Source organism: Punica granatum, chromosome 3, assembly GCF_007655135.1.
Source record: "Punica granatum isolate Tunisia-2019 chromosome 3, ASM765513v2, whole genome shotgun sequence".
NCBI classification, from domain to species: Eukaryota; Viridiplantae; Streptophyta; class Magnoliopsida; order Myrtales; family Lythraceae; genus Punica; species Punica granatum.
This window is the reverse complement of record NC_045129.1, coordinates 6527244-6540239: the sequence shown is the minus strand read 5'-3', so window position 1 is coordinate 6540239 and position 12996 is coordinate 6527244. Positions and strand designations below refer to the sequence as shown.

Below are 12996 nucleotides of genomic sequence, written 5' to 3'. Positions count from 1 at the left end.
TACCTCATAATGATGTGGTGAGGAAGAACCAATAAGATTGTTCCAATTAAGAAGACTTGTCACAATTAATCGAGTGATTAGCACTTATTATTTAGTTTATTGCAATTTAATTGGTTCTTCCTCATACCATATGGGGAGATAGGATCACCCAATAATCTCTCATGAAACTACTAATCACTTAGGTCTTGTAACATGTACAATATAAAGATTGAAAATGCAATTTTAGTTGGGATGGTTCAATTTGACGAGATGGTTCTATTACCAAACATTTTCATTCCTTCGAACCAGACGTGACGAGTGTTGAGTTGCCCGACTTCAGACACAAGGAAATTTTCGTGCACGTTTAAAGTGAATGCTAAAGCAGGCATGACTTAGATCTAATGATTGGAAAAGGGCCATTTGCTTGGTGGAGAAGGAATTGGAAGGTACAATTGGTAACTCCAAAAAAAAAAAAATAGTACTTCTTTAAGTGATTTGTATGATGACAATGTGGAATCGGGGCTATACTCCTTTTTTTTTTGGTAATATTTGGGCGAAAGCCCTACAAGAAATTAAAGAGAATAGAAATGGAGAGTAATGACCTCTAGAATGTCGCCTAACCCATTAGAAACTGAAGATAAAACATGAACACCAAAAGGAAAAGAAACGGCACGGCAAGCAAACTAATCCACACATGAATTCCCTTCGGTGAATCGAAACCTCCCAATCTTCAACAAGCATCTGCTTGATATCAGCAATTTAAGCAAAGGACAGCAGCTGCGTCCGGCCCAAAATAAGGTCTCGTGCCACCAATGAATCCGTTTCGAGAAAGAGTCGCCGGCATTCCAAATACCATGCAAGTCTCAGTCCAGTAAGAATACCCTGAAGTTCAGCCATCCTCGAAGAAGCAATATTGATATTCTGCATGAATCCACTAACCCAATTACCGCTTTTCATCACGAATAATGCCACCAAGACCTGCTAAACCCGGATTTCCACGGGATGCGCCATCCGAATTCAATTTGAAGTAACCCTCCGGTGGTTTGTGCCATCGTACCAGTTGCCAAGATCGAGGCGGGCCTGAATCAGTAGGGCTGAGGCAAGGGAGTGACATACTCCTGCTAGTTTCAATCAAACGAGCAGCAGCATTAGTTGGCCAAGAAAATCCTTCCTGGAAAATCTGCAGATTCCGCCTGCCAACAACCAACACCAACAATGGTAGACCAATCCAAAGAATCCTCTGGACAAGCGCACGGACGAAGTCGCAGATTGGTAAGCAGCCAAATCCGAAGGGGCTGCGAGAAGAAGAGCTGCCAAGACGAAGGGCTGAGAAGTGTCTCCCAGGTGTTCTTCACATAAAAACAATCACGTAAGACGTGGCGGACGGTCTCACTTGCTGCGTTGCATCGGGAACAAAGGCAGATGAAGCAAGTTGACATTTAACCCGTAAGGAATTAGTGAGAAGCTGGTCATGTGCTACGAGCCAAAGGATCTGCCGAATACGTTGGGGTCCTGGCCAACCTCAAATAACCTTCTAAATTGGATTCCGCGGTGGATGGGAGAATCCGGTGAGAATATCGTAAGCAGATGAAACAGAATAGTCGCCTCTAGATGAAAATCTCCAGAAGATTGCTTCAGCACCATGATCAGGTCATGGAGGACGAACACCTGCGATGCATAGAAGGGTCGTATTATCGAGAAAAGGAGCAAATTAATCCCATAACCAATCTCCAGCAGCAGAGACAAAAGTATGGACCGTACGAAAGCGAGAATCCACCGGAATGTGCTGCACAGACTTCTCCGGGGGTTCCTGTCCCAGGATCCATTGGTCCTCCCAGAATCGAACACGGCCACAATCCCCCAAAATCCAGCCAACTCCACCAGAAACTTCATTCCAAGCACGAGTGATATTTTTCCCGAGCCAAGAATCAGAGGGTCGAGTATTCAGAGTAAGGTCTGCGGCCTCCCTCCCCCAATATTTGCTATGTAGCAACCTGAGCCACAGGGAGGACGGACCGGAAATCAGACCCCATCCTAATTTACCAAGCAGAGCCGTATTAAAATCCTGGAAACGTCAAATACCCAATCCGCCAATATGCCTAGGTCTAGTAATAGAATCACAAGCAACAAGATGCATCTTGCGACGATCAGATGACATGAAGTCCCTACATAAACGCCCGATATCAGTATGAGGCTATACTTGATCATTGATGTTATGAGCCAGTTTTGCTGGCTTAATTTCACAATATGGGGCCATTGACTTCAAAATTCAAGTCACTCATATCATCGATTGGATCAATATATCTGTGTTTCAGCATCACTTGACTGAGGATATGGTCTTATCAAAAACCTGGGTGTCTTAACCAGGGCATAAATCAACAACACTATCCAAATGAGCATTTTATTCTGGTATATGGCACCAGTTAGATCGAGGAAATTGCATAAACCTATGGAAATCACTTGTCGAGTAATCACATCATACAAGTAACCGACTGGCGAAAACCAAACTATAGAAGGGCCAGACGAGGCTCATCTTAAAATTGGCTTGGCATAGGTTAAATCAATTCCTCAGTTTCCTTTCAGGAAAGGGCATGACATTACATCCTGACCTGTTTCCAGGAAACAGAGCAAGATAAATCCAGAAGATATTGACATACATCGGGCCAACCAAGAATACTAGGTTGCTGCTAAGGTTGCATCTTCAGTGATATGCAGCTGTCCACGCCCATGAAAATATATTCCAGCACCGTTTAGTTGCCCGAGCAAATGCAGCAGCTCATCATTCGATAACTTCGAAGGTCTCTTATCTTCGAAGCCGTCCAACCTCAGAACTGAAACAACCTTCTCCCTGAACAAACCTATCTCTCCTTCCGAGACGGATAACACGGGGCAGCAGTCTTCTCCTTCACTTTCCTCGCCACAATCAACCCCCTCTTCTTCACCGAAACCGCAGCTTGATTCCCCGGTCCTATAACTTGTTGTTTTTGAAGTCTTGAAGATCTCCATGAGCTTCCTCTTCTGCTTGAAAGTCGCACCCAAGGTCTTGTTCTTCTTGCCAAAGCACGTCCTCGTGAAGGCCCACCATTCGTTCAGATCAACGGCAGGTACCTCAGCCTTCGGCCTGATAATTACAACCGAAGAGTCGACCTTAGGGACCGGGACAAAGTCCCTCTTGCTCACATCCATCACCAACTCCACGTCAGCCACTAGTTTCACATTTACAGCCAAACGGTTATACTCCGAGTCTCCTGGGTTTGCAAGCAGCCTCCTCGCAAACTCCTTCTGGAGCAGAAGTGTAGCATTCCTGAACTGGTTCGGACCATACACTAATTTTGCCACAAGAGGGGATGATATCCCATATGGGATATTGGCCACGACAACATCGAATGGAGGAAATTCAGCCTTTAGTGCGTCTCTCTGTATAACCTGAACACAATGGTAGATGTTCGGCATATCAAATAGTCGCATTTCATACAATGATTTCACTTATTCTCGATCGCATTCATCACCTTATTGACTAGAATCAATTGACGTCGCTTATCGAGAGACCAGACAAAGCAAAGTTGTAATTTTTCTACTCTCATTTAATGATATATCATCCAAACAAAAGGTAAGCTCATAATCATAACTAAAATCTTTTTGCCAAAGGTTCAGGAAGAAGCTTCTGTGGGGCATTTTATCAAACACAAGGCAAACGAACCCAACTCACAGTGAGCTTATCCCCAAAACCACGATCCTCCACGCGCTTGATGAGAACATCCACCATCCTCCTGTCAATCTCAACTGCCACGACCCTGAGTGCGGCTCCCAGAAGCTTCAGGGTGAGGTTCCCGGTGCCTGGTCCGACCTCTAGGACTGTATCGGTGGGTCCAACACCAGCCCTTCGGACAATGACGTCGAGGACTCGCGGGTTTGTGAGGATGTGCTGGCCCTTGCTTTTGTGCAGATGCAGGTATTGGCCTTCTGGGTCCTGCTTTCTGATCCTGTACTTGGGATCATCCTCCTCGTCGGAGCTTTTACGAGCTTGATGAAGGGCGAAATCGGAAAGGAGCCGTCGGAATAGTGGAGTCGAAGGAATGAGCCAGCGAGGGGTGTATTTGGGGCTGCGCAGCATCGGAGATGGATGTATTACTGTTCGGCCGGTGGCGGTTGCTTCCCGGCAAATTTTGATAGAGCATATGTCTCCTTTGGGCCGTTAGCCGTTTCCATTTCTCCATGGAGGGAGGGGAGGGTTTTATGGATTTTATTTTTTATTTATTTTCGCTAGGAAGGTTTTTCTAGAATTTAGATATTAGTAACATTTATGTAAGAGATAAACTTCTAAGGAGGTCCCTTAAAAGGGGCCAATTGCATAAGTCAATCGAAATGTCACGTCACTATGAGTCGGATATTTGTCTATAATTTTTTTTTGTTTTTATAAGATATATATATATATATATATAGATTTTGTAAAACAAATTATTTTGAATATAATAACATTATTATTAAATAACAAGTTTTTTTACTAAACGATAAAAACCTTATTATTTTTCAAAACATTCTTAAAAATGTACTTTCAAGAATGTTTCAAATAATAAACACTCCTAAATACAATACCATATATAAATATGATTTACTTTACAGTTAATTTATTTATTTTTATTTCTCAAATAATAAAAATTTAAGATTTGCTATTTAAAAGTAATTGTGAATGTAAAAAATTCACGCCATGAGAGCTTTATCTCTTAGTGGATTAACCTGATTTTACTAAATTAATTGTAACCCAATTGGATTTTTGGATATCAGAATTCATACTAAAAAAAAAAGTCACGATATTCTTAATCTAATCCATATAAATCGTTTGTTACTCTCTTAGGATCGTTAGATCAACATAAGACTCATAACAGAACATGCTCATGAAAATGTTGGTGATCGGACTTCGACTGTTATCTCATGACACTTCATCGCAACAGCCGTCCACTCTAGTCCCACTAGAAGTGACGTTAACGAACAAGCCTCCTCCACATTTGATCGTTGATCTACACGGCACTTGTCTCCTCCGTCTCTCCTCTTCCTCCATTTCGCGCCACATTTGATCTAACCACTCGTGTCCCATGGTCATATAAAAACGACATATCATGCTTCGAGTGCTTATTCATCAGGGCTCCCCCAACGGATCGTACGAGGTGCCCCGTAAATAGCACGACACGACTTGCACCGAAGTCGATTTCCCATTCGGATTTACAAAACTTAAATGGGCCGACCGGGCAACCCGAAGGCCCAAGCCCATTAATTCAGTTGCCCAACTGGTTTGGACTTCTGCAGACTCCGCTAGTCCAATCTCTCTCTCTCTCTCTCTCGATTGTGAGCTGAGCTGAAGGACGGAATCAGTCCGACGCGTTCACCGAATTCTCCACTGATCGTCACCATCGACGAGTCAAGGAAGAAGCGGAAGCTCCGAGGATGAGGAAGCGAGATTTGGCCATCCTCATGCTCTCCGCTTTCGCCATCTTTTTCTCCCTCCAGGTGCGTTTCTCCCTCCTCCTCGATTCTCAGAATCAGCTCAATTTTCCGTTTGTTCTCTCAGTCTCTTGATGATTGTTGCTGCTGCTGTATGAATTGATTTCGTGTCCTACGATGCAGCATGAAGGCGATTTCTCGTTCAGGGAGGCTTGGTTACATCTTTCGGATGAGTATCCGATCAAGTATGAGGCTGAGCGTCTGCCTCCGCCCCTCGTCGCTGACCTCAACGGCGATGGGAAGAAGGAGGTCCTCGTGGCCACTCACGATGCTAAAATTCAGGTTTTTTATCTTTTATTTTTCATTTCCTTCGTTTATCTTGCTCTTATCACTTAGCTTCTCTTCATGCATTTGTGCTACGACCATTTGAGTCGTTGCACTTCGCTTTAGTTTCTATAGGACCACGTGCCCCGCACCTCTGTCCTTAATTTACCATTGATCGGAAGGTCTTTGGGCGCTTTGCCCCCCAGCTCTTGCAATGACTTGTTCCCTCGTTTGTCTGTTCGAAGCTAAATTCAAGATCTAAGTCGACTAAAAGCTAAAGTCTGAATCTTGTGGGGAGAAATGGTGTCTCAGTGGTGTGTGAAAAGAAAGTGTTTGCAAAGGTCATGAATTTGGCAACCGGGTCTGGAAATCATAGCACCTAGGCCGGAAGTCCACTACTGAAACTAGTTTCTATACTAGAAACTTCGTTAATTTCCATATGGTACTCTTCTTTTCAGAGGATCTGTTCAACCTGTTTTTTGCACTAGCAGGAATAGCTGAAATATGCATGCTGTTGCTAATATAACAAATAATCTGTTTTGGCTTGTTTCGCTTTGTGTTCTAGATATTGGAACCCCATGCCAGGCGGGTGGATGAGGGATTCAGTGAAGCACGGGTCCTGGCGGAGGTGACTTTGTTGCCGGATAAGATCCGTATCGCATCAGGGAGACGTCCTGTAGCCATGGCAACAGGTGTCGTTGATCGCTCTTATAGACATGGACAACCGCAGAAGCAAGTCTTGGTAGTGGTCACCTCAGGATGGTCTGTGATGTGTTTTGATCACAATTTGAAAAAACTATGGGAAGTTAATATGCAGGTATTTGTCTTTCAAGAATGTAATGGAGGTTGTTGCCAAGAGTTAAAGCTTCATTAGCATGTTACTCAGGACAGCTTATTTGTCTGGGAATTGTTTTTAGGAGGATTTTCCACATAATGCTCACCACAGGGAGATTGCAATTTCAATCAGCAACTATACACTTAAGCATGGAGATTCCGGATTGGTCATTGTTGGGGGAAGGATGGAGGTGCAGCCACATGTATGTTTCTTCCTCATCATTTTCTTCTTCTAGAGCAGCGACTGGTAGTTAGAATGTTGGCATGCAGCCCAATGTTAGTTTCTCTTTTATACTAGATAATGATCAATAATAAGAGAAATTCTTCACTCAAGTGGCTGGATCTCCAGCTCCATTTTTTCTTTTTTGAGCGTGTCGTACTCCAGTTCATTTGTGTTGTATTTCGAAAAGCAGTCTCTTCAGATAGTCAATTGCATGTGCGTACTGTCGGTTGCATTGTGTACAAAAAGACGTGATGCAACCGACAGTACGCACAAGCAGTCGACTGTTTGAAGAATCTATTTTTTGAAATACGACATAAATGAACTGGAGTATGACACGAGTACGACACACTCAGAAAAGACAAAATAGGGTTGGAGCTTAAGTCAAAGAATTTCCCTCAATATAATTAAGAAACTAACTCTAGACCTAAGCAACCTCAAATCAGAAGTGTTACAGAATTATCTGTTACATGAGGTGTTGATTAGATTTCTGAACTCCTTTACTGGCTATAGAGATTTATAACCAGAGTCCTTTTACATAATTGTCCAGCCGATTTTTTTATTTTCAACCGTTGATCATCTGCTAGAATTTTTTGATAGATTTGTGAAAATTGAAATTTTCTGTTAGAATAGATTCAGTTGGATCCGTTTGAAGAAATTGGGGTAGCAGAAAATAACGCAGAACGGCATAGGAGAAGCGCCACCGAGAAAGAGGTATAGCCATTTCATTTTCTCAGTTTTTTTCATGTTTTGTTTGGTCATGATAATTTCTGTGAGAAGCAATTAGATCTGCTGTATTAATGACTTGTAAGCAGTTGGGACAACCATATAAGTTAGTAGCATTTTTCTTCTTTTTCGTACTAGCATTATTTAATGCTTCTTGCTTGGCCATTTTGATTTCTTAGCTTCGTGGAGTTATGTAATTTAAAATTACGATGTTCTCTGACTTATCGTACAATATTTAGGCTAATGAAAACTCTGGAATTATGGATTTACGCCACTTTGCATTTTACGCATTTGATGGCCGATCAGGAGCGATTCGTTGGACTAGGAAGAATGAAGTAAGTTTTCTGTTCTACGACCTTGATTAGTACTCGTATTTCATTTGTTTTACGAAATGACAAGAATTATGATGTTTGGCAGCAATTAGACATTTAGACTTTAGAGTATAAAGTATATAAATTCTTCTAGACAGATCTGCTCTTTTGAGCAATGGCATTCCTGAAGTCCCTGAATTTATGTTTTCATCCTAGTCATCTTTCATCACCCTTACAAATGTTCATTTGCTATCGTGAATAGGTATCTTCTTTTGGCAGCTTTGTATCTTCATGTGCCCAGATCACCTTAAAAGAATAAGAGCATGTATAGGAGCTTTAAAGAAAAAAGAAAAAAAGAAAAAAAAAAGAATCTCCATTCGGGGTAGTTGACTGTTATATGAACTATGTTTTAATCAATTCCCTGGCAGCAGGTTAAGTTAAGCCATATGTTGTGGAAATGAGAAAGCTCAAAAAAGATAATCGACGGGCTTAGAAGAAGCAATAGAACTGAAACACCATATTTATCATTCTTGTCTTAGCGCAAAGTATATACTCTCTCAATGTTTCCCATCTTCAAAACATGGCAGTTTGCATTCTAATCCTCCCTCACTCTAACTTTAGTTTTGTAATGAAAGGATGGCCAGGCCTATGATTTTCTAAATGTACATGGCGTGCTTATCATATTAGTAGTTGCTTTTGTAACTGTTGTAATTCTAATTTAAATTTACTTATAATATTGTTTTGCTGCTTAGAATGTTGAAGCACATTCTTCAGATCCATCACAGTTGATTCCGCAGCATAATTATAAGCTTGATGTTCATGCTCTGAACAGTCGTCATCCTGGAGAGGTAATCTTTGGATCCTCTTGATCTGTTTTTGCTTGCTTAAGGGTGTGGTCTCCCTTCTAGTGTAATAGCTTCTAGCAGAAATAAGTGGTATTGAGGTAGTGATGGTTTAAATCACCTAGCATTTACTGCTCCCTTTCATGCATCATGCTTATGCTTGTCCTCTGATTTCAGCCTTTTGAATTATCAAACTCAACTTGCTAGTATGTTTTGTTGGACTTTCTCACTGAACTTGTCTCTTACGTGGCTATCAAATGTTTTCAGAAATTCAACTTGCCATTTAAGATTCGATCAACTCTTTTAACCCAATAACCTTTTGCGAATGAAAATATATATATGTATATGGATATGTCCTGCTGTATAGGGGCTTCACACTCCTATTATCGATATAGTCGGAAAAAGATGTAGCAACAACCATTTGGTCTCCAATTCTATATATGCATGGTAGCAGCTGAAATAGTGAAAGTTCATCTTAATGCAATAGTCATAAATACCTCTTTAATGAGTCACCTCTAAGATTTATGAGAGGAAATTTAAATGCTTATGTGCATAGCTGTGTGCCTGCTACTGCACACGATCATTTTGGTGGCTTGTCTTCTTCTTCTTAAGATAACATTGTCTTATAACATTACTACTAAAAAAAAAAAAAGATACCATGTGCAATGGGGAACTTGTCCCATATTGCTAATTCATAATTGGTTCTTTTCTATTGCAGTATGAATGCAGGGAATTTAGAGAATCAATTCTGGGAGTTATGCCTCATCACTGGGTAGATAATTATCTTACTTTTTGCTCAGCAATTATTGTGCTATTTGTTTATTGCCCTGTTTTTGGATGGTAGTCACTTTCCAATTTCTGTTTATTAGGATAGGAGAGAAGATACTCTCTTGAAGCTAGCGCATTTCAGACGGCATAAAAGGAAAACAGTGAAGAAAGTAGCTGGAAAAACTACTACCTATCCATATCACAAGCCTGAGGAAAACAATCCACCAGGAAAGGACTCATCGAAGAAATTGTCAAAGATCATTGCAAAAGCTACAGATTATGCTCGTTCGTCAAAACCTAAGAAGGTAAGCTACATGCTAGGACACAGTTTCTCTTTCTGTTGTATAACTTCATGCTGCACAGTTATTGACTGGATCATTGAGTTCAGAGGCAGTCTAATCCAAACTTGGTGCACCTTGTAGGACTCTGATAGAATGACCAGCATTACAGATTGACATAGTAGAAGTGCGAAACATCAGGTCCTTTTTATAAGTGAAAAAAAAGTCCTGCCAAGCCATTCTTTCTAAAATTAAAGAATATTAATCCTCTGAATTGGTATAGACTTCTTCAAGGGAGAAAGAGGACAAAAAGTTAGATTAAAAGAGATCTAAATCACTGCTTATGTTCAGCTTGTCTTTGGAGTAAATGTATGGCTCCATATCTTTGTAGAAAAAGCTTCGTACACATCATGAGCTCTCTTCTTTGGTCTTACCATATATTGCTTATATTTCTTCTTCCGTAAAATATGATCCTTGATTGATTGTTGAGACTGGTAGCTTTTATCTGCTCTAATCCTCATTATCCTAACCAGAGACAAACACCCACCTCCACGCCCACACCCACGCCCACGCCCACGCCCACGCCTTCGCACCCCTTCCCCCCGGCAGGTGTGGGATGTATGCACATATTGGCCATTGCACAGTAGCAACCTTCTCCTGAACTCTCTTTTCCTAACTGACCTGCAATTCTTTCTGTTAATTCTGCCCCCAGCATAATTGTTAGGGATGATACCTCTTTAAATCTTTAGACATGCGTTGAATACATCCCCACAAATTGCCTCTTTAAATCTTTTGATGCACTCTTCAAATTGTATGTAATTATACTTTTCCTTATTTGGTGCAGCTACCACAATACATCCCTACAATAACAAACCACACACAGCTCTGGTGGGTCCCAAATGTTGTTGTGGCTCATCAGAAAGAAGGGATAGAAGCTGTTCATTTGGCCTCTGGTCGGACTGTTTGTAAGGTAATGACAAAACCTTATGACATGAAATGTCATGTAATTTCAGCATATGTTGAATAATGTTTGGCATGGTTGCGAATTAAATAAATCAATTTGAAGACTGATCTTCGAATATGGAGCTGCTGGAGTGTCTCGTAGTTCAAAATTGAACTTTTCCTATCTGATCTACATGTATTTCTTTTGGCTGCAGTTGTTTCTTTACCCTTGTAATCTAACTACTCTCTGCGTGTGATGCGTTCTGTGTTCATTAAAATCTCAAAGTTGCATGCAGCAACTGTAGCAAGCTACCTTCTCTTGCCTTATCTCAATGATCATCATTTAGGTCAAACTGTTTGCATATTGATCTTAGCTTGTGCGGTTTTTGATGAGTAAATATGTTTAAAATCTTATTAGCTTCACCTGCAAGAAGGTGGCCTCCATGCTGATATTAATGGAGATGGAGTTCTCGATCATGTCCAGGTGAGTATTAGATTGTTCTGATCTTTATCTTCTTTCTACAAGCAACACTTTAAGCTTGAATCGATCTCCTTTAGTTAGACTTTTCTATTCCTAAGAATTAGATTCCTTTACTTCCGTGCAAATAAGACTAGCTAAATTCACTGCACTGGGAAAGGGAGAAATTTTTTTCCCCCCCTAATATCTTCTTCACTTCAGGCTGTCGGTGGATATGGTGCCGAGCAGACTGTTGTCAGCGGTTCCATGGAAGTCCTTCGGCCCTGTTGGGCAGTCGCAACATCTGGCGTTCCTGTAAGGGAACAGCTATTTAATGTTTCAATATGCCGGCATTCGCCCCTTAACTTGTTTCAGTATGGGGATATTGTGAGAAATTTCGGGCGAGCTCATGATTTGAACTCTTTGGAGGTGGCAACGCCCATTTTGATCCCGAAAAATGATGGGCATAAGCATCGCAGGGGAAGCCATGGAGATGTTGTATTCTTGACGAACAGAGGGGAGGTAAATCTATTAAATATAACTATGAAAAAATTCATGGTTGGTCCGGTTCTTGTAAAAAATGGATCAGCAAGGGAATCATTGATTCTCAGTTCTAAATGGAGTGCGATTGTGTTGAACCGCAGGTCTCATGTTACAAACCGGGCATACACGGGCACGATGCAATCTGGCAGTGGCAGCTCCAGACAGGTGCCACGTGGACAAATCTCCCATCTCCGTCTGGGATGATGGAGGGCGGTAACGTGGTCCCTACTCTGAAGCCCTTTGCACTCCGTTCTCACGATGCCCAGGAATTCATCCTCGCAGCTGGAGACCAAGAAGCGGTGGTCCTCTCCTCTGGTGGGAGCATACAGGCAACGATTGACCTACCTGCACCTCCCACACACGCGATCGTCATGGAGGACTTCTCGAATGATGGGCTGACCGACCTCATCCTCGTAACCTCCAACGGGGTGTACGGGTTCGTGCAAACGAGGCAGCCAGGCGCCCTCTTCTTCAGCACACTTGTGGGGTGCCTCATTGTCGTGATGGGAGTCATATTCGTGACCCAGCACCTGAACTCCATCAAGGGGAAGCCCCGTGCCTCGTCGGGAACTCACTGATAGGAAAAAGCTGCTCATGGGTCGATAGATATGGATCAACTCTTCTCATTTTCCTTCTCCTCTTTTGAATCTTTTACCCATGTAACTTATTAGAAAGTCCGAGGTACACGTCGCAGAAGATTTTGTAACAATCTCTTTGAGATGGTCGTCACAGCTTAGGGTTTTCATACTGGTTGCGGGATTTTCTATTGTAACACAGTATCGGAAGGAACACTGAATGTGCAGCTGACATGCTTCTCACACCGAAGTGGTCCCATTCTTGCATCCATGGACTGGATCACAATTAAGATACATCGATCGATGATCACTTGTAGGTCGATGGAAGTCATAAACAGTGGTTGGTGAGGCTTCGATAAATGAGCAAAGTTGAGAATATTCATTAGTGGGATAATCCTCGGTTTGAATACGGAGTAATTACCCGGCAAAAGCTGGGTGAGTACTAGTGAACTAAACTCCCTTTCCCAAGATTCTTATTCTCGGAAGTAATTACATAAATAATAATCTCTTTTTTTTTTTTTTCTTTTGATAAAGTCTAAATAATAGTCTCATTCTCATAGTCTCATACGCAGTCATATCAAAAATCAACTTTTGTTTTTGTATATTATTTTCTCTCGAGAGGCGCCTTTTAAAAGAGAAAGATGGCGGAAGAATCGAACCGTAGCACACAATTTCCACTATGAAATCGGTTTGATCTTATTAATTGCTACTTGCTGGGAAAGGAGAGAACAGGGGTGGATTTAAAATTCAAAATAGCT

The 12996-nt window shown here is 41.6% G+C and overlaps 2 protein-coding genes across 3 annotated transcripts; one reads left to right on the top strand and one right to left on the bottom strand.

The window, feature by feature from the left end:
* Positions 1-482: 482 nt before the first annotated feature.
* On the bottom strand, positions 483-4248 carry LOC116199189 (ribosomal RNA small subunit methyltransferase, mitochondrial). Of its 2 annotated transcripts, XR_004155487.1 has the most exons (3): positions 3689-4248; positions 1741-3405; positions 483-1647 (listed from the first exon to the last, which is right to left on the bottom strand). XR_004155487.1 is itself a non-coding variant. In XM_031529480.1 (2 exons), exons 1-2 carry the CDS (start codon positions 4091-4093, stop codon positions 2656-2658), a joined length of 1155 nt encoding a protein of 384 aa, XP_031385340.1. In that variant the 5' UTR covers positions 4094-4248; the 3' UTR covers positions 483-2655. The 2 variants fall into 2 exon arrangements, 1 of the variants encoding a protein (XP_031385340.1); XM_031529480.1 differs by having other exon boundaries at positions 483-3405.
* Positions 4249-5296: 1048 nt separating this feature from the next.
* On the top strand, positions 5297-12509 carry LOC116199188. Its single transcript, XM_031529479.1, has 13 exons — positions 5297-5484; positions 5602-5760; positions 6308-6559; positions 6660-6779; positions 7430-7510; positions 7762-7857; positions 8586-8681; positions 9394-9447; positions 9545-9748; positions 10566-10691; positions 11082-11147; positions 11343-11642; positions 11765-12509. The coding sequence occupies exons 1-13, from the start codon at positions 5422-5424 to the stop codon at positions 12239-12241; spliced, it is 2094 nt and encodes a 697-aa protein (XP_031385339.1). The 5' UTR covers positions 5297-5421; the 3' UTR covers positions 12242-12509.
* The last annotated feature ends 487 nt before the right edge of the window (positions 12510-12996 follow it).